Source organism: Primulina huaijiensis, chromosome 2 (assembly GCF_012295235.1).
Source record: "Primulina huaijiensis isolate GDHJ02 chromosome 2, ASM1229523v2, whole genome shotgun sequence".
Taxonomy (NCBI): Eukaryota; Viridiplantae; Streptophyta; class Magnoliopsida; order Lamiales; family Gesneriaceae; genus Primulina; species Primulina huaijiensis.
In genome coordinates this window covers 22,007,444-22,034,979 of record NC_133307.1, presented here as the reverse complement: position 1 = coordinate 22,034,979, position 27,536 = coordinate 22,007,444, and the positions used below count along the sequence as shown (strand labels likewise).

The following is a 27,536-nucleotide window of genomic DNA, read 5'->3' as shown; positions in this document are numbered from 1 at the left end:
CTAACCTCATTCAGAGAACTAAACATAGCAATTGGAACTGTTTTGAGAGAAGAGTCTTTGTACCCTTAGCACTATAAATTTTGCTTCCCAATTTAAGACAAGATTCGTGGTAAAGGGGAAATATTAGTTTATATTTTATGACAGTTTTGTACGGGTCATGATATTGTGATATTTTGGTCCAGAAATGTGTTCAGCACACAAATTCCGTTCTTGAACATTGCAGGCTTACAAATGCTAAAACGATATCATATATAACGTCCAATCAAAGCCCATTACCTATCAGATGCTCAGTCTAGCCATCGATGTTTCACAGCATAACCTCGATCTAATGCATTTCTTCGATAGATTGTTTAATTTTTGCCAAATTCGTGAAGAGGACTAAGCAAAAACTTTTTTAACGTTTATTTTTTTATTTTTCATAAAACATAAAAAAAATATTATTTTTACGTTAAATAAGACACAAATATATATTTAATTCTAAGCGGACTCAAACTCCTATCAGCACCGGGAGGATCAGCATCAGGAGCTTAACAAAAAAGTCTGAGGTGCTACTACAAATGAGCGCCAACTTGAACTCATTTAACTTCGAGCCGCAATTGAGCCCTTCGACATTCTTTTAGACTCTGAATTTCAAAAATTTATCATGCCTGAGTAGTAAAAGAAATCCAGGAAATCTAAAATAGTGCAAAGGAAAGTATCCAATTGAGTTGGGATAAAATAAAGTTTTATCAATTGACGTACAGATACAGAACATGGAAAGGGAAGAAAAAGATTGAATAAATGCTCCAAAATGCGTAAGAGTTGGGCTAAAAGAAGCAGAAAGCATTAAAAAATGAAACTTTACAACTTGTACCAATGTCTCTCTATCTTGCCTCGGGCAAAGCAGCGTTGTCATGCAAAAACTTTGTTTTTTGAATCAACGGTACTTCTTTTGTCAGACATGATTCTCTCTGTCACTCTTCCAGAGTTTTGTGTATTCTTGCTGATAATGCTTCTACTTCCTGAGTTTCTCGCCACACTTCGTTGCATTATACGGACTGGAATTCCACCCAAATCGAAGTCTTCCTTGAGTGATTTGGTCAAGAATCTCATCTCTGTATCTGATAATTGAATCTTCCCACTCATAAATGCTACAAAAGTAGGCGGCCGAGCCTTCACCTGAGTGAAATACTTTATCTTCGGTTGGGACGAATTGTCTTTCCAAGAATGCCGACTCATAACCTACCCATGAATCCCAAATATATATGATAAAGTTTGTGTCCTGATTATAGCGATGCAAATGAATGGGAGAATTTAGTAAAACCTTGCGTAGCCAGCGGTTAAGGCGAGCAGTTGGCAATCTGAGACACCATTTCTCGTATGTCTCAACGACCTGGCGCATAACAGCAATTCTACCTTTTCCCTCAAGTGCAGAAACAAATACCACAGGTATCCCACTCGCCTGCATGCCGAATAACTTCCATTATGCAATGATGATAATTCAAATATAACAATAATCAAATATATGACAATTCAGTGATTTCCTGTCCTTGTGATCTTCCAAGGAGGTATAGTCTCGCACACTATTAAAGAATAGATCATAACGTAAAATTAAATTGAGTTGCTAAAAAAATTCAAGTAACAAGGGGCGCAGCATAATACCTCTGCAAAATTTTGGAAATTTCATTGGGATTCTAAAGTACTTGATGATAGCATTAAAAGAAACAGGAAAACTTTCAAAACCTCTGATCTTAATGTTTAAACTCTCCATGAGTAACGAGCTAGGAGAATATTGTTAATACTTTTTGCTACACTGAATAGCGAGAGACCTGTGGTATAAGCGATTGAATTTCTTCAGGCACAGCATTGATGAGGCTCTCATAATTCCGTTTCCCTTTCAAAAGATCCATCTTGTTAACAACAACTACCAAACCACGCCCTTCTTCCACTGCTCGTCTTGCTATAACTACTTCACTATGCTTCATGCTTCGTCTACCACTTGCAATCTAATCAGCAAAAAGCTAAAAGGATAATAACACGTCACATGTACGATCACAGTTCAAAAAGCTCATTCATGGTACAACTTATCCGCCTCACTCAATGTAACGCATGAAATTAAAGGACTACGAACAACTAAAAAGTAAAAAGTTAAGGGACAAATTGTTTATGCAATCAATAAGTGGAAGCATAAACGGAAAGATAAGAACTTCAGATTCACAACCTTGAATAATTTAAGATGTCAAAAACAATTAATCTACCAGCAGGAATATAAAGTGAACTGAACTTTGTGACACATCAATTATTCTTTTACAATGATTTGGTGGAAGTTTAAGCATTAGTCAAATACTTAAAACCAAAATGTAATCTTGAGTTTAAATAAGCACAAACCTCGGAATGAAGTATTCTACAGCATAGATATGCTCCTTAATGAAGAATTGGAAAAAGATCCATTCTGCATCATATCTAAGGGATTCCAAGGGTGGGGGTGAGACTGCATAACTATTTTGCACCCATCATAATCATTATTATTAGTTTGAATTCGCTAATTAACAAGAATATGTGCACACAGAAAGAAAAGATCACTTGTCATATACGAATACACATGAGAGCCACCGACAGCCATGCAAAAGAACTGGTTCCGCAAATTTCCCAAGTGAAAAAGGATTTAACTAATCTGTTAAGTTTCCTTAATCTGACATACCAAACAAGAATCCGACAGTCAACCATCAAAAAGAAAGTTTAACACAGATCACTTTTTTATGGCAGTTGCTTCAATGAGCAACCCAAGTTAGTTATATATTAAAAAATCAAAAGTACTAGGTCTCTCTAATCTGATTTAAAAACAACACACGCCACATGCAAATAAATATTGTGTTTTTAAATTAATTATTTGCAGTATATGTTGATATTATTGAATATAAAATTTTATAGCATTATATTATTGTTAAAGTAAAGGTCGTTTTAACAAAAAGAACATAGAAAAATTAACTCATTAATATAATAAACATTTTAATGTTTGGTAGAATTGTTAGAGAGACCATCATAAGAAATTTTAGTATTTTAAAAAAGCCATCATTATTTGCGTTCCAGTTTGTACCACTCTCACTCCAATTTATAAAAAAATGAAATAATTTTATTTACGGAGTGAAGTTTGTATAAATAAAATAGAGTGCCAATAACAATAATCTTTTAGAAATAAAAAGGAAGTATAAAGAGATTAATACACTGTTATACAATAGGGAAGAGTTTTAGAAAACACAAGTGCCATACCAAAGAGCGCAAAAATAGTTACTGTAGGTGGCTCTTAATTAATAATACAAGTACATGCATAAAGAAGCGAGCAATACAGAGAACTAAGATTTTATGAGACCACATCGGACCATTGAGTATGCTTCTTTCAAATGGTTGCTCGATATGATTCAAGTATGCAAATTTACTGCACTCTTGAAGGTCGGCCAAATAATTTGTTGCTTAGAATAAAATTTATGTAATCGAACAACCCCTCATTGAAATACACCAGCAATGATGCATTTCAGAGGTTTCAGAGGGTGTATTTTACTATTTCCCATTAATTTCATGCTTTAAACAAACAAAAACAATTTCTATAACGATATTTTCATCCCTCAAATTAAAATCATGTCTCCATAAAACCATAATGCTGCTCTAAGTAGGTTGCAGCGGGACCGGAAGTGAGTGAAAGTGAAGAAAAGAACCATATAGTCAAATAAGACAGACCGACAAATGCCAACTGAATGTTACAAACTGACAAACCTCTTCAGCATCCAGAACCAAGGCAACCACATGGGCTCTCATCAGATGTTTCCTTGACTGCACAATGCTTAAGGATGATGGTCCTCTCTCCTGTCTGGTCCGCCCCAACCAACCTGCAGTGTCAACCTGAACCAAATAAATTCATTAAACAGAGAAAACTCTGGAATCCTAATGTTTAAGTAATCAAGACTTGAGACAAATATTAATTTTCGCGAAACAAAGACAGTGTGAACAGCGCATATTCTCCACACCATATCACAAGAACACATGCATGTTAGAGAATAAAATAATTGTCGCAAGCATTAATCCCACAAAATTGATTGCATTAGAGAAGAGACTGCTGAATCACTCACTACATGGAGAATAGTACCCAATACAATAGTGCACATATGACCAGCCATAAGAAAGAAACAATAGTCAGGTTCGTTAAAATGAAACATCAATGTATCAAATGTCCGGCATACTTGAAACTATAAGCTTGCAAAGATAATATCAATAAGTGGAAATGAATGTAGCAGTAAACTTGGTATATTGGGCAAAGGCAATCACTGCAATTGAAGACGAAAACATTGTGCTTTTCCATGGCATAAAATAAGATGTTACCTCTTTCATGGGTCTAGTAAACAACAAGAGTAAGAAATTTGAGGCTCACAAGGAATATGTTTCTCCCTTCATGCTGAAATTGAACCCGTACTGAATCTCTGGTCAAACCAGCTTCTGGTCCAACTAAAACACGATTTTCCTGTAATATTGCATTCAGCAGAGTTGATTTCCCGACATTTGGTCTCCCTACAATTGCCAACTGCATTGGAAGCTTAGAATGAACATCCTCATTTTCTGAAGAGCCAGTGTCATATATTTCTTCTTCTGGAAATGGAAACATAACACACTTAATGTTAATGACAAACTTCAACTGATTCAAACATTTAAGCAACAGATAATTTATTCAACAGGTTGAGTTATTCTTTGTCACAACAAAACAAGCCAGCAGACTGGGCAATCGTTTCAAGAATTTATTAGCAATGGAAGTTCCATTTGTTTTTTTAAAATTTGAATAACCCATTTACTACACATTATTTCCAAAATGAAAAAAGCAAAAAAAAAAAAACAAATCCAAAAACATGTCAATAAACATGCAAGTAACATCCACACTCATCATATATTTGAATAATACCACATTAGTGCAAAGGCATTCATAACAGAAGATATACCAGAGCCATTTTCATTTGCTCTAGTATGTGAATTGCGATAGAATCTTTTAATCCCAGTACAGCACATGTTAAATAGGCGCTAAACACTAAGAAACGATTAGATACAGTCAACTAGAAAGCACAGTCATGGCACGTTCCTTCCATACATTTGAGTTACCATTTGACAAATAAATTAACAGTAACAACTTCGAAAGCTTCAAGTTCTCCAAATTTCTTCAAGTTATCTAATCATCTACATGAGATGCAACTCCTCCAATTATTAGATGGCGAGTGTTTTCTTTCTTGATCTTCTGAAAATGCACTGTGTTTTCTTTCTTGATCTTCTGAAAATGCACTGTAACTCCAATACCAGTAAAACTTACTAGGTATTGCATTCCATATTTCCTCCAACTTCAGAGGATCCTTCATCTTAGACATTTAGTGTCACACTCTTTTCGTTTAACATACCATACCTGTTGTTTGGATAATCAAGCAAAGAGATATACTTGATACCTGTTGTTTGGATAATCAAGCAAAGAGATATACTTGATAAAATATGCTGCATGAGTAATTTGTCTATGTTGAAAATGCTCTATTCTTGGAACATAAATAACAAGATTTTTTGTTAAAATAAAGACTGCTATTGTCTCTTGGACCTAACACTGAAGAACAACTCTCGTATTCTAAACTTTCCACTATTTGATCAACAACATCTTAAAAATTTCTGATAGTAGTTTTGGAGGAAGATGCTTGGACGTTCGACCTAGTTCACTGGAGGATCTAAAAAGCCAGCCACAAAGAGCAAACTCAACTGGTAGCTGGACAAACATAGTGCGACTGAAAGAAGAATATCCTATATGCTGTTTTTAGATAACAGCTGTCTATGTTTCGGAATTCGGATCAGTAAAAAACAGAAGTTTAAAGGGATAGTCCTTATCAAAGATTATCGTTAATTAAGGTTTACAAATACCAAAAAAATATCAATATAAATTATACCCACTTCAATAAATGTTGTATGATGTAAGACGATTGTTAATAACCAGAAAGATTGGCTGCAGATCCCTTCAATCACATGAAAAAGTTCCTTAAACGTCCGAAGGCTAGAATTAGGAAATGTATAAATTTGTAGCGTGCTAACAAGCACAAATGCAGCCATATCTGGTAAATTAGACAAGGAAAGAAAGCAATAAACGAAAATAAAAAATTTAAAACGGAGAAATTCATTTCAATCTATCGACATAAACAATTATACTACACAGATCTTGCTTTTAGATGCAAGGCCCGGAAACTGATTAAACAATTACCAGTTATGGAGTGGAGAACATAGTCCTCAAGCAATGGCCTCAAAGCACTACATAGCTCTGCCATTCCCAGTCCAGTTTCAGCAGATAAAGCGATGGGTTCCCCAAACCCGAGTCTGTAAGCTTCACCAGCAGCAGAAGCAAGAGAGCCAGTAATTTCATCAAGCAACTCAGCTTTGTTCATGACCACAATGATCTTAAGCCCTCTAGCATGTTTTCTTAACCACTTTCCAACATCCAAATCCATGGGCTGTACTCCATCTCTAGACTTAATATAAATTTGAAAAGTTAATTTTTTCATGAGGGAGGAAGTGAAAGGCAATGCACAAAAAGTATTCAATTTGTCTCTGTTTCGTAAAGTAACTGAAGCATTTAATAAAGGCAAAAACTCATTTTATGTCCTGTATGACTAGGACTGTGGGTTGTGATAGGGTATCAACATGTTTCTCTTGTACGTTGGCATATACATGCACATGTGTGTGTGAATAATAACAACAACAAAACACAAAAGCCCACTTTAAACCTAAAAAAATACTAAAATAGTCATGTTCAAAAAGCATGTACTTTTCAAAATGGTTATGATTCCAGGAATAAGTGGAATTTTATTAATGTGTAACAATAGAAGTGAGACATGTATTGAAATACTAATCAAGAAATTGAAGCATATAACGAGTACTTTAATTGAATTGAGGATAAAAATTACTATTTTGGAATAAAAAAAGATCTAAAGTCAACTACCGATCATAGTTATCGGGTAAATTTTGATATATGAACAGACAAAAGGCTAAAATCGATTAAAAGAGAACAGTTAAATGACTAGTTTGAATAGATACAAGACTACAATCAATTATTAGTAAATAATTACATGATTAATTTGAAATTCAAATAAATAAATAAAAATATCGTCACAACCCTACAGATATGGGATGTAAAATGCATGTTGAATTTTGCATGAACTAAATTACAAAGCAGCAAATTATCATATTTTAAAAAGGAGCCTAATTTTTTTTATCATTCTATATTATTAGATATAAACTTTTGAATAAAATACAGTAAAGACATTTGTTTTTAAGAGAGATCCTTGTGAACATCCACTCAGTTAATAACCATTTGGCTGCACTCTCTACCTTATCACAATATAAAGTTTTACTTAGCATTTCAAATAGAAAAAGCAACATAATGAAACAGATGCCAACTTTATAAGAAGATTACTTAGATATATGTGTACTGGGTAGAAAAGGAATTGGTAGAAATAATATACTAAAACTCGTGAACAAGATCAACCTGGCATCTATCATAAAGAGTGCAAATTGGGCCCTTTCCAGAATATTTCCAGTCATTGTCGCAGTTCGGCCAAGAACAGAACCTGAAGAAGCCTCCGCCTCCAAGCCAGCTGAATCCAAAACACAAAATCGCAAATCCCCCAATTTAGCAACACCATCTCGTATGTCGCGTGTAACATGGTCATTAGGAGTGTTGTATACAAGAGCCTCCCTCCTCCGAATCAAACTACACATACAAGAAGCCAACTTAAACTACAGATCGATTATACGTCAAAGACTAAAAGAAGTTGTACCGTCTCAAAAAATCAACCATATGTGAATTTTAGATGTTCTCTTGACTTCATTTTATCAAATGCAACTATATAGAAAAACTAACCGATTAAATAATGCCGATTTTCCAACATTGGGGCGCCCAATGAGTATGACATTGGGAAGCTTGTCAATATGAATTTTGGTGAAATCAACTGATCCTAGAAACCTAGGTTTAGCATTTGGCTCATCAACGCAATCATTACAATAATCAAAGAACTCAAGCTTCTCCAATTTTCTGCTAGCATTAACAGAGGATAACGACAAAGAAGAACCCAACAATTCATTTGGGGTTTCATCTTCTAGCAATGTACAATAATTGGCTACATGCCTCCTAAAAGAAGTATGAGATACAAGGGGTGGTCTTCCACAACTAAACCCCAAACTTGTTACTCCAATGCCATTTCTTGTCACTGCATTCAATACCAATCTAAAAATCAACGATTCCGAAATATATAACAAAAATCAAAATATCAAACACCTCAAAATAGAGGTTACAAACATATCATTAACACATACAGATGAGACATGGTTTAAACTCTATTCCAGAAAAATATGGGCAGCACATGATTTGGATGCTTATTCCACAAATATTTTCAGTCGCGTGTATAAAAATATATTCAAACATGTAAAAAAACAATGAATCAAGAGGCAAAGCAGTTCTTAGTTAGAGAAAGTGAACTTGATATGTTCCTAACAATCTCATCTATAATTTTCTCAATTTGATCTAAGGAAGCTCTGGCAAGCCACAAAGAATGTTAAGAAGAGATTAAAAATGGGATAAAGAAAGAAAATCCTCAATAGTCATTCTAATTTCATGTTGCATTACTGGAGGTTATTTATAATTGAGAGAGAACTTTTTAACTACTATTCCTATCGATCCCATCACCTTGAGGATCAACTTGTCCTCAAGGTGAATATCATAGCAAATGACCAAACAAATAACACTACGGGATATTTTCTTTACATAGCTCCTATAAATCTCCTAGGCCTTGTGCATCTAAGTCCGATGATTGTATAAGAATCAATGGAAAGGTGGATAACAATTGTTTTTTATAACCATTCTCCTTTTTTCTAGGTTTTCTTTTCTTTAAATAAATGACATCGGATTTGAAGAACAGGAACACAGTTCACATCCATATAACCTAAACTCGTCCTCTTCAATCTTTTCTCTTCCTCTTTTTTGTCCATTTTCTCTTGGTTCAGAAAACTGTGGCCAAAAAAAGTGTTCAAGGAAATATTTAATTGATTAGCAAAAGGTCCCAAAACCATCGAGTCTCGATGCAATCTTCTCAGCAATGACAGCAGCATTCTTGTTATGATTCCCCGTAGAACCAAATTCAGCCAAATCATACACTACCTTTTGGTGGCATGACATTTCAAATTGATTGCATTCCAAATATAAGTCCAACACCATACATGCATATACACGACTGACAATCAAATGCAATGCGTTTCTTTGAGTGAGATACAAGAAACAAATTGTGAGCAGGTACACGACTGACAATCAAATCAAATGCAATGCGTTTCTTTGAGTGAGATAAAAGAAACGAATTGTGAGCAGCAATTACCGTTGTAAATTATTCCACATCTAGCATTTAAAGGGGTCCTCTCACTATTTCTAAAAACTTCAGATATTGGGTTGTTTATAAAATATTGTGTGCGTCCCAGTCTTGACACTAAACTAACAAGGCAAAGATGGCTTCTGCGAGCAGAAATAGCCTTAAACCATGATGGACACATTCCCACCCTAAAACTTTAAAGACGCTGCCATAGCTTTCACGGGGATGAGGTGTTCCTTGTATCACTTTTGATGCCGATTTACCACCTGTAGGACAGAAAGATGCATGATAAGAATTGACAAGATACATAGAGCTCTACAAGCCTACAACTACGTGTTTATGGGGTTGTATGGGAAAAAAAAAAATCAAACTTCATACACATATGCTATCAAAACTAACCTTTGATTAAAACTTGGGAGTGCTTGTGAGGATAGCGGCTGCGGCTGCGGCTGCGGCTGCGGCTGCGGTGGAGACGCCGGCAGAGGTTGTGGTGGCGACGAGGTGGGAAAGTCGGGAATTTGGGATTTAGGGTTTTAAAAGACGGAAAATTAGTGTAACGTATATGTAAAAAAAATACTGGTAACTATGCAGTAAATATATATATTTAGATTATTTACTGCTTTATCTTAATCTTTAAAACCACTTAATAACTTGTATATTGAATAACTAATGGGGCAAATCTAATATATGAGACGAATAATTGCATAAAGTATGATTAGTAATATATTAAATTTTACATAAATTTTATTTTATTATGTTCTTTTAAAAAAATTAAAGTGGTATAAGGATAAGTTATTTTGAAAAATAAAAGTAACAGATCTTTTTTACAACAGTTTCAGAGAAGAATGTTTGCATAATTTGCAATGTGACCCGCGTAAGCCTTTTTATATGAATCCATTCTACTTTCTTTAATTTACAAATAGAAATTTTGTTTAAAATATCATATACCCAATATGTAAATTCAAGCATACAAAAGAAAATAATTACATATATGAATTGAGATCTCGAATTGTTCTCTTGTTTGACGATCTCCTCACATATTTTATGCATTCAGCTTTATCATTTGGATCATTGTCTAAGAACAAATTATTCAATATACTACTCCATCTAGTCGCTAAATTGACCTCAAAAGTATCGACAAAAACTTTTATAACAATAAACAGTAAATACACATGCAAACAGAATGTCGGAATTCAAATATAAATAGAATAACAGAATTCATATCAAAATTTCTATAGAACTAAGTAGAAGATTGAAAAAAAATGTCGTTATGATTTTAGTGACTTAGTCGTGTTACAAATATTTGACAATCATTTTTTTATTACACGAGTTGGATTTTTTCGTTATCACCTAATATCCAATTTAGACATATCTTCTATCGGAAGATGTTTATGTTTTACATTACAAATTTTTTCATCAATCTAACATGAATATCCCAAAATTTAAATACTTTTGTAAAAAAAGTAATGATATTTGAAATTTTAGCAGAGTGAAATTACTAGCAGGACAAAAACTTGTGTGAGACGGTCTCACGAATCATATTTGAGAGACGGATCTCTTATTTGGGTAATCCATGAAAAAGTATTACTTTTNCTCGATCTCGATTTGCCATCCCACCACGCGAGAGTGACTAATTCTTATGCATTGGATCAAAAATTAATGCTGTTATTTATTTACATTTATTACTATTTATTCGTGTCCAGAGTGACTTTTTATTTGTTAATAATTTTTTCCAGGCTTCCATTTGGTATAAAATTGGCACAAAACTCTAAATAATAAATGAAAGAAAATGGGTATTTGGTTCAAACGGAAAGAATACTAATTAAACACATACCCTATTCAAATAAGTTTGCTGATATATTATTTACCAAATTTAAACCCCCATCTTCATTCGCATGGATTTTGAGAAGGAAAAAAACACATCTCCTTAAAATAAAGATATTACTTATATATAACATAAGCTCAATAATTCTTATAAAACAAGGACGGATATGTAATAGTCGTTGTCGAACCATCAAAATAGTCGCATTTTTGAAAATAGACAAGATAAAACTATAAGGATTTATTCATGTTTAAATATAGTGACATAATACTGAATGCGGAAAAAATAGATCGAATGTTATCTTCAGCCATTGAGTATGAAGAACGACTTCAACACCTCTTTGAATTTCTTCTAATTGTTTGATAGTCTTCTAAGCACTCAAAACCTCACAATTGATGGTGTAGTGTAATTTTTTGTGTGTGCTTAGAGATTTCAAACGCCACTATTTATAGATGTTTTAACCATCATAAAGAAAGAAGAGATTTGACGAAACTTGATGATATTCATTTTGGTAAATAAATCTCAATATATCTATCATCTTAATATATATAATATTGTTGATTTTCATTCTTTTAAATATGAAATGTATATTATATTCATCTTAATGAAGTATATTGACCATAATTAAATTATTTTATGTATTTAAATAAAATAATTTTACATTCTCTTACTTGATTTACATATTTCAGATAACTAAGTAATCAAAAAATATATTGAATATAACTATACATATTTCATATAACTAAATAATCAAAAAATATATTGAATATAACTAGATTATTTTATGAACTTAGATAAGATAATCTACAAGAACTTGTTAAACGTGGAACTTGGACAAGACAGTCTTTGGAGCATCAAAATCTGTTCTTTCTTGGCAGGACCCACGCTATCCTAATAGGAGGAAATGCCTTCTCATTCTCTTCGATTTCTTGAAAATAAATAAAGACAAACAATGTGGATTTGGTTTGCTTCCAAACAAACAAACAAAATGAAAAATAAAATATTTGTTACCTACCTACATACATACATGCAGTTGTTCATCTTCTTCCGTGTTCATTTTTCTTTTACAACATTTAAAATCAGACACTACAAGTTGTTTTCCTTCTCCTGCTTGTCTACTTATACCTCACTAGCTGTACATTCTTAATTTCAGACCACCCCTTATTAAATGGTTGTTGAGAAAAAAATTCATAAAGAAAGGAATTAAAACCTGTGAGATCTATCTAATCCCCTCTCCTCTTTGTGCAAAAAGACACATTTTCTTGGTTTTTGACACCTTGTTTTGAATTTTCACGTGCATTTACGTATGTAAATGTGCTTCTTGTTATTTGTTTCCACTCTCTGGTGGTGGTGAAGTGGTTGGCGTTGTCAAAATAGTGCCTTGATAGGAGGAATGGTGGGGGGTGGTGGTGGGATTGATCCAGGTAGACTGACTTTGAAGAAAGAATTGACTCAAATTCGAAAGGGAGCTCGAGCGTCGCGGGACCCCGGGACATCCTCGTCTTGGCGTTCTCCGATGAGTTCTGCGAGGTCCCTCGGCAAGAACCATTATGTGCATCACTACAAGAAGGGCGACGATGATGCTAGTGCTATTCCTGATCCCTCCGTACAGTTCTTGCAAACCCCACTGCATGTGGAAAGCAATACCAATTGCGGTGGTTGTGATAATTATGTTAATAGAGGCAATGTGAATGTGAAAGAGAAAGAAAGGAAGGTGTTTTTGTACAATTGGAGCTCGAAATCCGAGAGTGAAAAGGATGGTGACGCTGAGAATGGGAATGATGAAAGGCGGCATTCGAGTCATGAGGAGAGTGTTGATTTGGGATACTCAAATCGCGAAAGGAAACTTTTGGGAAATGATTCCAAGAGTTGTGCATATTTGAGTGATGGGTGTGATTCTTCAATTTTCAAGTGTAAAGATACCGGTCTTGTTCCTGTCGTTCGACATACAATTAAGGAATCGAAGAGAAGTAATCATTCTAATAACAGTTTGCTTCGTTCTAATGATAAATTGCAGAAACAGATACTATTGAGTAGGTGTTGTGTCAAGAACATGGTAGAAAATTTGACTGATGCAGGTGTAAAGAGGGATGGTTTGGTCAGTTTGGTTTATCATTCTGATGATACAGAGGATGAATGTAATTCCTTCCAAGCTCGTTCTTCGATGAGACAAATTCATAGGAAAGAGGAAGATTCCGCTTCACATAGTACTCCAACATTGTCCACGAGTTCCTATAATGATTATGGCTTTAAAGATTCAAGTGCTATCATGGCCCACAATCCAACCATGGGAGATGATGCAGCAAACGATCAAGTGGATTTTTCCGTCCAACAGAGGTGTGGGATTCCTTTTTATTGGTCGAAAAAGTTAACAAGGAAATCTAGAGTAGGATATGGGAGTAGCTATTCTTCATCTCTTTCTGAAACTTTAAGGAGAAAACGAGGCAGCATTTTGTGTGGAAGTCAAAGGAGTGATCAAAGAAGACGTCACAGGACATCTGTGGCTTCCAACAAGAGGAGACTGGCTTCTCGGACAACAGCTAAAAATGTCCTATCCCTTCTCACCAATAGCGGTGACGATAGAGGAGGATCATCTTTTGGAAATGAGCACAATGATCACGAGTCCTCGTCAAATTTTGGGGAGCTTGATTTGGAGGCTTTGAGCAGATTGGATGGAAAAAGGCAGTCTTCAAGTTTTAGAATTCGAGACAGGTTCGAGTTAGTGGCACCTAATTCGGGAATTCTAAGGAAAGAATCTCCTCAAACTGTCATAAATCTCAGTCACAAATATAGGCCGATGCTTTTTGAGGACTTGATTGGGCAGAACATAGTTGTTCAGTCCCTCAAGAGTGCAATTTCAAGAGGAAGAATCGCCCCCCTTTATCTTTTTCAAGGTCCACACGGAATTGGAAAAAGTTCATCTGCAAGAATTTTTGCTGCTGCTCTGAATTGCCTTGCCACTAAAGATCCGAAGCCTTGTGGGGTCTGTAGAGAATGTGTCGATTTGATATCTGGCAAGGTCTGTGACATCATTGAAGTTGATGGTTCTGATAAGAAAGGAATTGAAACAATTGAAAATCTTTTGAGAAACCTTCTGAGGGAAACACAATCTACTCTTCTTAAGTACAAGGTTTATGTTGTGGACGAGTGTCACCTATTGCCTTCAAAGACATGGCTGTCACTACTTCGACTCCTCGAGAAACTCCTGCAGCGTGTAGTTTTCATACTCATAACGACTGATATTGATAATGTGCATCATACTATGTTGTCTCGATGTCAAATAATTACTTTTAACAAAGTTAGCATTTGCAACATAATTGCTCGACTCAGGAAAATTGTTGATGATGAGAACTTATATGTTGAATCAGATGCATTAGAGTTGATTGCTTCAAATGCAGATGGTTCGCCACAAGTTGCAGAAACTATGTTAGATCAGCTGACCCTGTTTGGGAAAAGAATCACCACGTCCATGGTGAACAAACTTGTGAGTTTTCGTTCACATTTCTTCTTAAAATCCAATCGATAATTGTAGTGTTATTCCTCTGATCACTGTGATACTTCACAGTTTTTTAATGCTTGCACCCTGAATGGTTTTGTATCGCACATATACATTAGTTGTGGGAAGCTATAATTCTCCTTACTTGCATATCAATCTAAACATGGTGCTAAAGCTGTTACAAGGTTCAAAAGATTTTAGTTGGATTACTATCACTAGACATAACTTTTGTTGAGCAGTAAACACTCAATCCTATAACTGATATCAGAGAGACCACATGTTTCATTCACATGAGTTGTAATTTGGAGGACTATCGAGGGCAGATTGTTAGGAAGTAATATTTGCTCTATTGGCATAACAATTGAAATGAGGTGCTTATCTATTAGGGAGTTACATCACAGCCACGAACTATTGTTTTTGGCTTTGCCCCCTATATCTTTAATAATATATTATGGTACTGCATTGTGAAAGGAAACTGTTCAATTAATGTCCGAGTTGAAGAACTCAGAAGGCAAGCAAATGCACTTGGGCGTAGATGATTTCTTATCAGGTGGATCCAATTGATTGAATCAAACCAATTTATGTAAACTGCTTCCTTTTTGTAGATTGGGGCTGTTCCTGATGAGAGATTGCTGAATCTTTTGGAATTAGCCATGACATCAAATGCTGCTGAAACAGTGAAAAGAGCCAGAGAATTGATGAATGCGGGTCATGATCCTGTAGTTTTAACGTCTCGGATGGCAACTCTTATTGTGGATATTATTGCTGGAACTTGCTCGAATGTTGATTCTAAGAACAATGATTCTTTCTTCGCTGGACGAATTTGTAAGTGAGCCTCTGTTTATTCTTTCTTTATGGTTCTCTGGATGCTTCCTATTTTAGAATGCACTTTAAACTTTACTACTAATTTCAGTGTCGGAAAGAGAATTAGACACACTCAAGCACGTGTTGACGATTCTCTCTGAGTCGGAGAAGCATCTGAGGCTATCAACCGAACGGTCAACGTGGTTCACAGCAACCCTGTTACAATTAAGTTCTGGCCCTTCACTCGGTCAAGCCAACTCAGTCAGTAGTAGACGGCAGAGTTTCAAAACATCGGAGGAGGACCGTATAAAAATGTTCGGAGGATCTTCTGCCCAAAAGCAGACTGATGAACAACTTGCACCTGAAAAATCAGGTTCTGAAGTATCATTTTCGGCATCAGCTAACCAGAATATAACGAGAATCGATGATCCAATATCATTTGATGCTGCCAGTGGCGATCCTAATGCCAACCAATTCGTAAATGGTGAGACATTGATTCTCTCTCACTATGATTGTGGAAATCGAAAAACTGCTTTGAGATACATGAACTCAAAGGTGTTGATGGATATTTGGGCCCTGTGTATTGAGAAATGCCATTCTGAGACTCTGAGACAACTGCTTTCTTCTCATGGAAAGCTTGTATGCATATCTGAATTTAAAGGTGAGATTTTTCACCTAAAGAAAACGTTATGACCCGCAGTTTGCCAGAGAAATTAGCTTTTTGAAGTGGTTTTCTTCTGCACTCCTGTTCTATATTATTTCTGTTTGCAGGTGGATTTGTTGCTTATGTTGCATTCCAAGATAGTGCTATTAAAACCAGAGCAGAAGGTTATCTAAGCAGTATCGCTAATTTGTTCCAAATCGTTTTACAACACAATGTCGAGGTTGAAATCATCCTTTTACCAGATTCTTTGGGTCAGAAGCAGATCAAGAAATACATATTTACTACCCCGAAAAAGAAACTAACATGCTCGAAAAGAACAGAAAGCAATTCTGGTCTTAATTTTGAGTCTTTGAAGTTGGAAGAGTTAATCTATAATGAGTGCAAAGTTAATCAAACGAGGCAGTTTGAATCTGCCAAAGGAAATGATAAATCAAGCACTTCAAGAGAGAGCAAGCTGCTTCTTCCAATGCAGAGAATTGAATCTATCATGCGTGATCCAAGATTAGAAAGTGCACTGTCACAGGCTATGGAGACAGGCATTTCGGGGTCAATGGCTCATTCGAAAGCTGAACGGAATTATAATCTGACTCAGGATGGTTCATTTCATCAAAATCATGTGAAGCTAATGAATTCAGAAAATTTGCCATCCCAGCACTGGCAAGATGAGTTTAGCTATGAAATCACGGCTTCAAAAATGAATGATGGAATGGCATCTGAGAAGGACCAGACTACTAAGAGGATCAATGAGCATTTCATTGCTCAAAGCTTGTTGCATAACAGTAGCTTTGCGAGAGATTTTGGCAAAGAAAATATGTAAGTTATTAGCTTGTCTATATATTGCTATTTCGAGCAAGTTATTAGCTTGTCTACATATTACTATTTCGAGTTTTTCAGTGCCTCCAAAGGTGATGTTTTAGTTAGATTACTCCTAGGATTTTTTTCAAATGCCGTTATCTTTTGAGCGAGTGAAATATTCTCCACCAGAATTTAATCATAGATAGAGCAATTTCCTTTCTTTTTTTGCCTTGATATTTGTGAAGGCCTTCTATTTTCATTTTATGGCATTATAAAGATATATTGACGTAAAATGCATCAAAACTTGTCATTTGGAAAAGGATTTTCTGTAAAGTTTTTTGGTGCCTTACACAGTGCATACGATTCTGGATCACGAAATACCGGTTTCAGTGGTTTGTTCTGTTGGAACAGCAGCCAACCTCTCGGACGGGGAAAGGTAGGCTGCTTCATTCCTTATTCACACTTGCATTTGCGAAATTTAACCATTTCTTTTCTTTTTTGTTTCTAAGTTCTGTGTGTTGATCCTTCAATATATGATATGTTTCAATTCCAGGCTACACGGGCACGCAGAATTCGACGATTTTCATGGTTTGGAGTATGTGCAAAATGGAGGAAAGACAAAGGGTACAATAGATAAAATAAAAAGACTATTGAAATGTTTATGTTTCCACTTTTTTCTTTCATTCTTTGGTTTTGTTGTCTATGCCAAATTAACCATTTGGCTTCTGTATTTGTGTAATTTTTTCCTGTGTTGTATGATAGAAATAAGAATTGAACGCTGGGACTTGAAAACTATTCTTTCTGCTGCTGTTAAATCACCGCATCAACATACCACTAGCAACAAGTTTAAGCCTTATGCTGTGTATGTATTAGTAGCAACAAGTTTAAGCCTTATGCTGTGTATGTATCAGTATTTTTTTAATACCAATGTTGTATAAAAATTTATGGAAAATCAAGTGGACAATGAAATTTGTATATAGGTTAGGTACATCAAATTTGATGATTTATTTGAAGGTATTAATTCCTCCCAAAAAAAGTGCAAATAGTTCACAAAGAATTAACATTACAGGATATAAAACATATAATCATCATGATTCGAAGTTTGCACTCCCTCGAATTTTCAGAGCAAGAGATTTCAAATTTTTATCAAAGTTGAATGCCAAATATATATATTAATCTGTGAAGAACGTGACTAATATTTATGCAATGAAGATGCAATTTAACATATTAGTTATGAAAGGTTGTCATGATTTACAAACAGCCAAAAGACACCTCCAAATGAGGAAGATGCAGCCTCTTGCAATGCATCTCTTCAATCCAATTTTAAATTTTAAACAGTTTCATTATTATTTTTATTTTTTATTTCTTATTTTCATTTACTTCCTATATTATTATATGTAAATATATTAATATATAACATACCAAATGTATTATTTTTTTCGCGAGATTTGTGATTATCATGTTGTAATTATTTTGGCGTCATAATTATACAACTATATTTAATATGCAAATTTTTTAAGAGAGAATGTGTGAATATTTGAACTTTAGAAAATGACGGAGATATAATAATTTTGAATAAATTATCAATGTACTAAATATCTTGTTATGATATTTTTTATTAAATGAAAATTATTATTTTACTAAGTGGATAGATACATTTTTTAAAAAATCAATTAATATAACAAAGTTTGATTATATATGACTAGCAAACAACGCGTGCTAGATGTGTGTATAAAATAATGACTATTACGTATATGAATCATGATAATTAATAAATCGAGTTGATTCATAAAATTTTGGTGTAATTTTTAAATTATTATTTAGATAATAATAATGCAATTATATTAAATATGTGCTTCGTAGAAATAATATATGAATTTTAAAATTTTAAAGTAGATTAGATATTGTACTTATAAGTAAATTATATGAAAAACATTACATATCTAAATTAATAAGATATTTTCGTAAAAACTATTTGATGTCACAAAATTGAATCATTAAGATCTTCGACTATTATATATACTAGTAAAAGATGCACACGCGTTGCATGTGTTATTATTATTCTTAATTTGATCAAATAATATTAAAAAATTAACAGGAAATTATTTTCAATTTAGGAGAGTTGTTCGCTTTAAAAGGGAAGTTTTGTTTATATTTTTTATATGTAAAATATAAAGTAATTTAAGGAGGTTTTTAGCATGGTAAGAAGAATAATTATGGAATTAAATATTTTGTTATCCTCTAATATAATTACTCTAAGAGTGTCACACTTAATAATATAACATATATAATATATATAGAGGTATTATTATTAAAGTATTTGATTTTTTAAAAAAATAAAATATATATCACAATATTGAGATACAAATAAAGTAAATCTTTAAGATCATCTTTGATCTCTGAGCTACAGGCTAAAACTCTGCTTTTGAACAAATACTACAAAAAAATAATGTATTTTTTGCACCAAATCCAAAGCTTTATCTCCATTTTATATATTTCAAATTTCAAAAAACTCTCATTAGATAGTTTTACAGATCAATTTTTTGAGATAAATATATTATTTGGGTCACCCATGAAAACAAATTACTTTTTATACAAAAAGTATTATTTTTTATTATAAACATGATTAGGATTTACCCGTTTTATGAAAACAGATATGTGACCGTCTCTTCAAATTTTACTCTCAAACGAATATTTTTTTCAATTTATTTTAAATTGTGAAAAATAAAAATACTAATTAAAATATATCAATACTATGTGCAAAATTACTGGTACTTCAAAAGGTATCACAAATCTTATCTTAACTTTTAAAAAGTATTTTTTTAAAAAAAAAACTCTAAAAAAGTTATACGAAGTACGTTTTAAAAACCCCTCTATTTAGTGCCACCACCTTTGGTGCTATAGTGGCATAAGGTTTCAATTTAGGTTAAAGAAAAAAACCTCATCCCCCGATGTAATTTGTTAAAAGAATCCCTCTATTTATTTATTTATTTAAAAAAAACACCTAATTATTAATTTGGGATTCCATCTTGGTTTTTAATATATCTAAGAGCAGGTATATTGTTAGACGGTCTCACGAATCTTTATCTGTGAGACGGGTCAACCCTACCGATATTCACAATAAAAATTAATACTCTTAGCATAAAAAATAATATTTTTTCATGGATGACCCAAATAAGAGATCCGTCACACAAAATACGACCCGTGAGACCGTCTCACACAAGTTTTTGCCTATATGTAAATTAAGATAGTTCTAAAAAATTATTAATATGCAAAACTGATCTAACCTTAAATAATATTAAGTTATGTTTCAAAAGAAATAGTATTCAATTATAAAACCTTTTAAGCAATTTTTCAGCCACAAATTCATTGGGTAAATTGTGTTTCAAAAAACAAGTTAAATATAAAAAAATATCTTAATAACTATTTTAACAAAATGAAGCAACATTTACAACAAAATATCTGAGGAATTTTTTTGTAAATACAAGTATTATTTGCTAGACTCTGCAATTTACATTAAGCTACATCACTTATTTGTGATCAAGAATTTCAAATATGTTACTCTATAATTAATTTGGTTTCACATGATGCCAGAACAGTTACAAGCAAGAATCATCCAAAAACAACCTTTTGTGCATTATCATGAAATACATTCACAGTATTGTCAAATATATTGTGTTGTTCTCAGGGAAATCATAAGGCATGGAAGAAACAGCTCTATCACAAAAACAGAAAAGTTGGATGGCTAGCAAGTTTAAATTCTTCAGTTTTGCGCATTTGCTCCCGCAACATCCTTTGGAGATATGAAGCTCAAATTGTGTGTAATAACCTCGGATTTTGCGGGTCCTATTGGCCTCAGTTCCTTGAAAGTTCTTTTAGCAGGGCTAAAAGAAACAAGAAATTCTGACCCAGATATGAACCATAGATCCCCATTGTTCAAAAATTTGATTGGTCGTTGAAGATCCTCAAACGATAGCTCGGTATAAGTCTTCATGTCAATGCTGAATTGTCTGGTCCATGATTCTTTAACTCCATATTCTTTCATTAACCAGACCTCAAAGACAGTATCCTTGTACATGTAGCATATGCAAAGGCAATTCTTGAGGACACCGATATTGATGCTGGAGATTTTGTCGATGTACTGTAGACTTAAGTGAGCTGGAGGTGGGACAAACTTGAACGTTTCTGCTGCCAAGTCAAATGAACTTATAAGCTCACAAGGTTTGCAACTGGTGGTTATCCAATGAAGTGAGCCATTCAGAAGAGGATCAAACGACTTGCGTTTTGGCCAAGGGGCATTTTCAATCCTTCTCCATGAATCTGATCCAAGTGTATGTACATCAGCTACCAACCTTTTCGATTGTTCAGAGGTCAAAGGGTCGACGGATATAAGACACATGAGACTGATAATCTTGTACTGCTTGGTCTTCCGACAATATCCAAATCCAGAATGGTTTGCATAAGTATTAAATGCAGTTGAGATGGCCAGGCAAGGAAGCTTTATCTGTTCGCGACGAATAGGGTTGCAGATAGCATAGAAAGGCTTTGGTGATGAATCAAAATACAAACATAGCAGTCCATCGCATGATCCAACAAGAACATGTCTTCTGGTATGAAAATTAAACACAGAGATATTCCAAGTGTATAGCCCATGATGACAGCAATAATGTTTGTTTTGATCATCACAGTTGCAAAAGGATAAAGGTGGTTCCTCATGATTAAAGGTAAAGAGGCGGCGAGTGCTCAACTGACCCAGACTGTGTTGAAAAATTAGATTGGTTGTTAAGACAGATGATCTCGCACGATGCAACTCGATAAAACAAGAATCCTTGACTAGTTGTAGAAACATCTTGCAAACACAACTACAGTAAAATATACTCTTCAACGGAAGCCTTGAAAAAATATCGCATAATACATGGTCAGGCAACTCGAGTACTATGGGCTCACTTAGTCTAGTTATCAATGGTGCAGTACCATCACATTGCTGCTCACCGGCATAGTTCTTTCCTCTTTCTTCGCTAATCATAAGATATTTACCACGTCTCTCGCTTCGGTGTATCTCCATCGAACGAACTGTTCAGCAATCAAAGGAGGAAAGAAGATTAAATTCGTTTCACGATGAAATTGGACAGTTTTAAAATATATATGATATGTTCGGTGCTAGCTAGCTATGGCAATGCAAAGGCGATCTTCCAAGAGCAAAGATACAAAACACAAAAGAGAAGGTTGTTTATGTCGAAAAGATCTCTCTTTCTTGCGTCACTGAAATCCAGAGCAAATCCCACTATTTCTCAACAATCCAAGAACACCACTAAAATTTTATAAATTCCCAAAAACCATAAAAATTCGTGCATCAAAGATCAAGAACATCCCAGGATATTTTAATAATCAAAATCCCATTTGAGATCCAGCTTGATGTCCAATTCTCTGATCTTGTCATAGAACTATAACCCAACTCAGAATCGCAGAAAAAACATTATTAAACATTGCAATTGTGACCATATAAATTGAAAAATAGCAACTTTAAGTTCCAATCTTGCAATTCTGACCGTGTAATTGACACAGAAAACATCATACACGAAAAACTGCAGAACAAAGAATCAAAGATACATGAAAAAGAGCAGCGTACCGTAAACTTACAGAGCAAGAGGAAGCCCACCCCTTGTATTTTCGCTTTAGCCTGTGTACTTACAGCAACTTCTTTTTATTAATCGGTTTGGATAAATTTATTACACCATCTGGCTCTAAATTAATTATTTTTATAATATTTTGTATATTATAAATAAATTATTTAAAATAGTTTTTTTATAAAGATTTTTTTAATAACTGACGGAATAACAATTTAACTAGGATATAAAAATCTGTAAATAAAAATTTAATTAACGAATCAAAATCCATGTACAAAATACATGGATGGTTGCAAGAAATCATAGATAATTGCAAGGAATCCGCGAGGTTAACATTTTCCTAGAAAACTATCCCGTGAAATAATGGAAAAAAATTTAATTGATTTATGTATTATATATACTAGTGCACCGACGTACGCGTTGCTTGCTTGTACAATATTTTTTATAATTCATTTGATTTATATTTAAATGAGAATCAAAATATAATTATAAAAAATAGTCAGGGACTACACTGTAATTTTTCTATACGAATTAAAAAATAAATAGTAAAAAGAAAAAGTAATTTTGATATATGAATTAAAAAATAAATAATAAAAAGAAAAGTATAAGTTGAACCTACAACTTGAAGTTTATAATACAAAGACTCTATCCGCTAAGCTAAATGTAATTGAAGTTTAAATTNTTAATAATATAATATAGATACTATAAATATTGGCAAGATATAATGTTTTGGGTAATCTATTTGAAAATCAAATATTGATGATCAATAATAATTTAATTTATTTATTCGAGGCCTAATTTTGATGCCCAATATAGAGAATAATAAATTGATTGTATATAAGTTTTCATTTGGATTTATGAATATTTTGATTTCAAATTTCGGATGTCAAACTTTTTTTATATCAAGTTAAACAATTTTAATAAAAACTCATAATATATGCTAGACAACTGTCATTCAAAAATCTATATTTCAAGGTGGCATGCAATTGACCCGTAAACGCATGCATATGATCTAGAGAATGAGTTTTTTTACTGACTAAAGAATGAGTTTCTAGCTGATATCCATTTTTATTGATTTTGTTTACTATAAAGAGGAGGATATTCGAACTCTAACATTGGGATAAGGGACAACGAGTGACACAAACTAGACTAGAAGCTTGTTCTCTCATCTTTATTGATTTAAGTGGTAAGAATTTGTAACCTCTTGAAGAAAATTTTTAAATTTGAATTGAGAGTAGATCTCTTGTGAGACGATCTCACGAATCTTTATCTGTGAAACAGGTCAGCCCTACCGATATTCACAATAAAAATTAATACTCTTAGCATAAAAAGTAATATTTTTTCCATAGATGGCTCAAATAAGATATCAATCTTACAAAATACAACCCGTGAGACCGTATCACACAAATTTTTATCTTGAATTGGATACAATATTTGATACTGACATGATTTAAAAAACCTATAAATAATACTCAAATAAGAAGCTATCAAGATTTGAGAAAACTGTAGCCTTGGTTAATATTCAAGGGAAGTAATTTTAGAAAGGTAAAATGTGACCAGAGCTGAATTTTTTATTTGTTTTCTGTAATTGTTTTTAGAAAATAACCAATCATGTCAGAGTAGATATCATGTAAGCCAATGGTTAGCTAAAAAATTTATCGACTCTGTTAAAACTAACAGTCTTTATTTTAATTGACACTACACCAAAAACGGCAAACGACAACAGATAAAATCCATTGTCGTAGCCTCCTTAAAACTGCTGTAATTGAAGGTGTTGTTGAAAGTCCGTTCAACGACAACAGTTTTTATCCGTTGTGATAGGTCAAATTTGCGACTGTTTTTAAAACCATCGCTAAAAAACATTAGCGACGGTTTTATCCCAAACTGTCGCTGATTCAAAATTAGCGACAGTTCATTAAACCGTCGCTAGTTCAAATGAGCGACAGTTTACTTATCAAATAGCGACAGTTATCAATCAAGATCGTCGCTAATATTAGCGACGGTTATTAATCACAATTTCCGTCGCTAATTTGTTTCGAAAAATAAAAAAAATACTTTTAATAATTTAATAAATCTAAAAAAAACTTATAATCGAAACTAAAATCGTGTAAAAGAAAAAAATTTTAAGTGTTGTGAAGTAGTAAAATCGTGTAAGAGATCAAAATTTTACGTGTTGTGTGAAATTGTATAAGAGAGAAAAAATTTTGAAGTGTTATGAAGTGGTTAGAAAAATTTTAGGTGTTGTGTGAAATTGTGTAAAAGAAAAAAATTTTAAGTGTTGTGTGAAGTGATAAAATGGTGTAAGAGAGAAAAATTTTAAGTGTTGTGAAGTGGTGAGAAAAATTTTAAGTGTTGTGTGATGTGATAAAATGGTGTAAAAGAGAAAATTTTTAAGTATTGTGAAGTGTTGTGGAGGAAAATGGACCGAAAATGTGATATTTATAGACAATTTGCGACGGTTGTTGTTTAAACCGTCGCCTAATGTTGAAACCGTCGCGTGATTTAAATTTACAACGGTTTATAATTACACCGTTGCTAAAATTAGCGACGGTTTGAGAACACTGTCGCTAATTTTAGCGACGGGTTTTGTAAAATCGTCGCTACTTTTAAACATACGACGGGTTTTGTTAAAACCGTCGCTAATTTTAGCGACGGTTATTTTGAAACTGTCGCTAAATTTAAAATTAGCAACGGTTTTTGAAACATCGTCGCTAAATATTGCAACGTTTTACAACACCGTTGTTGTTTGTCCGAAAACCACGATAATCGACAACGGTTGAAACCGTTGTCGATTATCCAAAAAAACACGCTAATTGACAACGGTTCTAACCGTTGTCATTGACCCTAAAAAAACGATCAAAGACAACGGTTTTATAGAACCGTTGTAATTGACCCCAAAAACCGTTGTCTTTGACCCTGAAAAGACAACCCTCAAAAGACAATGGTTTTGGATAAAATCGTTGTTAAAAACATACGACAACGGTTTTTCACAAAAACCGTTGTCGTATGTGCGTTGTTGTATGCAGAATTTCTTGTAGTGAGAATTTGTGTTTCATGATTTCATTTTACTTCATCTGTATATCCATGTAATCGGATAAAGTCTTTGATTATATTTTAATACAAATGAATCGTAATTCGTTCTTAAAACTCATTTGTAAACAATGTATATTCTAAATTCATTTCTAGTCGATTTAACCGTCTAAAAACAAGGATAAAAGCAGCTTGAGCTTGAGACTAGCATATGTGATGTTGTGTACCGTGTTTCATAGTAAGAGCATAGAGATGTCCAATCATACAAATAGGCAATCATACGATGATTGCACGGAACAACCCTCTCTTGGATTTTTCAAGTGATTATCATTCATCGAGAGGAAAAGTATGTGGTTGTGATTGTATATCATTAGTCCTTACGACCTCGTTACAACACCGAAGCTCTACATATTAGGATTGTGCTTTGACTCGTTTATCGACTCCGCGGGGGTCACCAGGTGACGAGGTTGGATGCAATTGCGATATGTATAGGAGTCAGTGTATTGTAGTCTGAGATTCATCGCTCAACTACGGGTGTTGATATCCTATGTGATCTAACAAAATAATAGTGCATGAAATCTCTGGCCAAAGTGTGAGATGACACTATGAATATTTCATGATTGTATCACATAACTATCGAATCTAATATACAACTCTCGGTGAACCAATGGTTACAGGTTCGATCGGGATATATGAAATGAAGGGAGCGTACAATCACAACCAACAGGTTCTTGTAGATACTATCAGTGATACCTAGAGAATCATGGGACGATGCTACTGACGTTCTTACCATGATTCGATGTGTTTAATCAGAAAAATGATTTCTGACATTCTCGTGATCAAATGTTGGTGCATGAAATGAGACAAATTAGGGTAAACCCAGATAAAGAAAAATATCCTGAATCACAAAGAGTTGTGAACCGACGACTAGCTGTATCTTTGAACCATTGATGGTCATATAACCATTGGATCATTTGTTCCCATTGAGAGAATAAATTCAAATAGTTAAATTTATATATAATTATGAGATATTAAATTCAAGGAGTTAAATTTAGGATAATTAAAATTTGGATAGAAAAAATTCAATTAGTTGAATTTATAAAATTTGAGAATTTAAACTATTAAACTCAAAGGTTGAGTTTATTAAAGATGTAATTAAATTTAGTGGGAAGTATGTTTAGTGATACTGAATAATTAAAGTTCTTAAGGGACTTTAATATAATTAATTAAACTAATTGGACTAGTCCAATTAATTAACAAAGCCCATTAAGCTTAATTAAGGAACCTAAATCTAAGATTATGGAAACTAGGTTAAAGGTTTATGTATTAAGGTAGATGGCCACAAACCCTAGCCTCCAACCCTTGTAATTTTCGAAAATCACTCCTCGAAAAAGCTCCAATATTTTCGGCCACCTTGAAGAAAATTAAGGGTTTGAGCCGCCTATCTATTTTTGCTCTCATACATCAAAATATCTTCTATACTTTTTATTACAAGTTAGAAGAGGAACAAGTAATCCGGTCATGGACCTGACTCAGATATTGAAGAAAGCATTTTCAAAGAAGATTGTTCATGGAAAATTCAACAAGAGCTATCTCCGTTAATCCTGGAATAGTTGGAGCCAATTTATTAATTCACTAAAAGTAAAATTATAAACTCTCTGTGTATGCTCTTAGTGTTTAAACCATACGAGTGTTCAAATACATTTTTGAATGTCAAATAAATTTTTTTAAAACTTTCGCTGCATTTTGGACACGAGAAAACCGATTATCCAACAAATCCATCATTTCATATTTCGAATCAATTATTCAAAATATAATTACTAGATAATTGAACAAATATTTTCTCTTATTAAAATATACTAGGTAGGGACACCTCAATTCTTGAGGTGTCTTACCAAGATTT

At 33.6% G+C, this 27,536-nt stretch overlaps 3 protein-coding genes across 5 annotated transcripts; 1 reads left to right on the top strand and 2 right to left on the bottom strand.

Moving 5' to 3' along the window:
• Positions 1–680: 680 nt before the first annotated feature.
• LOC140969979 (uncharacterized) lies at positions 681–9,949 on the bottom strand. Its single transcript, XM_073431523.1, has 11 exons — positions 9,863–9,949; positions 9,795–9,832; positions 9,405–9,661; positions 7,901–8,246; positions 7,526–7,750; positions 6,245–6,504; positions 4,403–4,617; positions 3,751–3,876; positions 1,809–1,985; positions 1,304–1,441; positions 681–1,221 (listed from the first exon to the last, which is right to left on the bottom strand). The coding sequence occupies exons 3-11, from the start codon at positions 9,574–9,576 to the stop codon at positions 892–894; spliced, it is 1,989 nt and encodes a 662-aa protein (XP_073287624.1). The 5' UTR covers positions 9,577–9,661; positions 9,795–9,832; positions 9,863–9,949; the 3' UTR covers positions 681–891.
• A 2,279-nt stretch (positions 9,950–12,228) lies between these two features.
• On the top strand, positions 12,229–17,832 carry LOC140969963 (protein STICHEL-like). 2 transcript variants are annotated; one of them, XM_073431514.1, is made up of 7 exons: positions 12,229–14,701; positions 15,319–15,538; positions 15,627–16,178; positions 16,289–16,994; positions 17,331–17,412; positions 17,530–17,600; positions 17,739–17,832. In XM_073431514.1, exons 1-7 carry the CDS (start codon positions 12,611–12,613, stop codon positions 17,749–17,751), a joined length of 3,735 nt encoding a protein of 1,244 aa, XP_073287615.1. In that variant the 5' UTR covers positions 12,229–12,610; the 3' UTR covers positions 17,752–17,832. The 2 variants fall into 2 exon arrangements, with proteins under 2 accessions (XP_073287615.1, XP_073287607.1); XM_073431506.1 differs by having other exon boundaries at positions 17,530–17,752.
• A 2,723-nt stretch (positions 17,833–20,555) lies between these two features.
• On the bottom strand, positions 20,556–22,650 carry LOC140969953 (F-box/kelch-repeat protein At3g23880-like). 2 transcript variants are annotated; one of them, XM_073431497.1, is made up of 2 exons: positions 22,617–22,650; positions 20,556–22,049 (listed from the first exon to the last, which is right to left on the bottom strand). In XM_073431497.1, the coding sequence occupies exon 2, from the start codon at positions 22,039–22,041 to the stop codon at positions 20,740–20,742; it is 1,302 nt and encodes a 433-aa protein (XP_073287598.1). In that variant the 5' UTR covers positions 22,042–22,049; positions 22,617–22,650; the 3' UTR covers positions 20,556–20,739. The 2 variants fall into 2 exon arrangements, with proteins under 2 accessions (XP_073287598.1, XP_073287589.1); XM_073431488.1 differs by having other exon boundaries at positions 20,558–22,049; positions 22,606–22,632.
• Between the last annotated feature and the right edge of the window lie 4,886 nt (positions 22,651–27,536).

Coding starts and splice junctions, on each gene's coding strand:
- LOC140969953 (XM_073431497.1), bottom strand. CDS start 22,041: ATGGAGATACACCGAAGCGAGAGACGTGGTAAATATCTTATGATTAGC.
- LOC140969963 (XM_073431514.1), top strand. CDS start 12,611: ATGGTGGGGGGTGGTGGTGGGATTGATCCAGGTAGACTGACTTTGAAG. Junction 15,539..15,626: donor TTTCTTCGCTGGACGAATTT/GTAAGTGAGCCT, acceptor TACTAATTTCAG/TGTCGGAAAGAGAATTAGAC. Junction 16,995..17,330: donor GATTTTGGCAAAGAAAATAT/GTAAGTTATTAG, acceptor TGCCTTACACAG/TGCATACGATTCTGGATCAC.
- LOC140969979 (XM_073431523.1), bottom strand. CDS start 9,576: ATGTGTCCATCATGGTTTAAGGCTATTTCTGCTCGCAGAAGCCATCTT. Junction 7,751..7,900: donor AAATCGGCATTATTTAATCG/GTTAGTTTTTCT, acceptor TTGTATGTGTAG/TTTGATTCGGAGGAGGGAGG. Junction 3,877..4,402: donor AAGGGAGAAACATATTCCTT/GTGAGCCTCAAA, acceptor TATTTGGTTCAG/GTTGACACTGCAGGTTGGTT.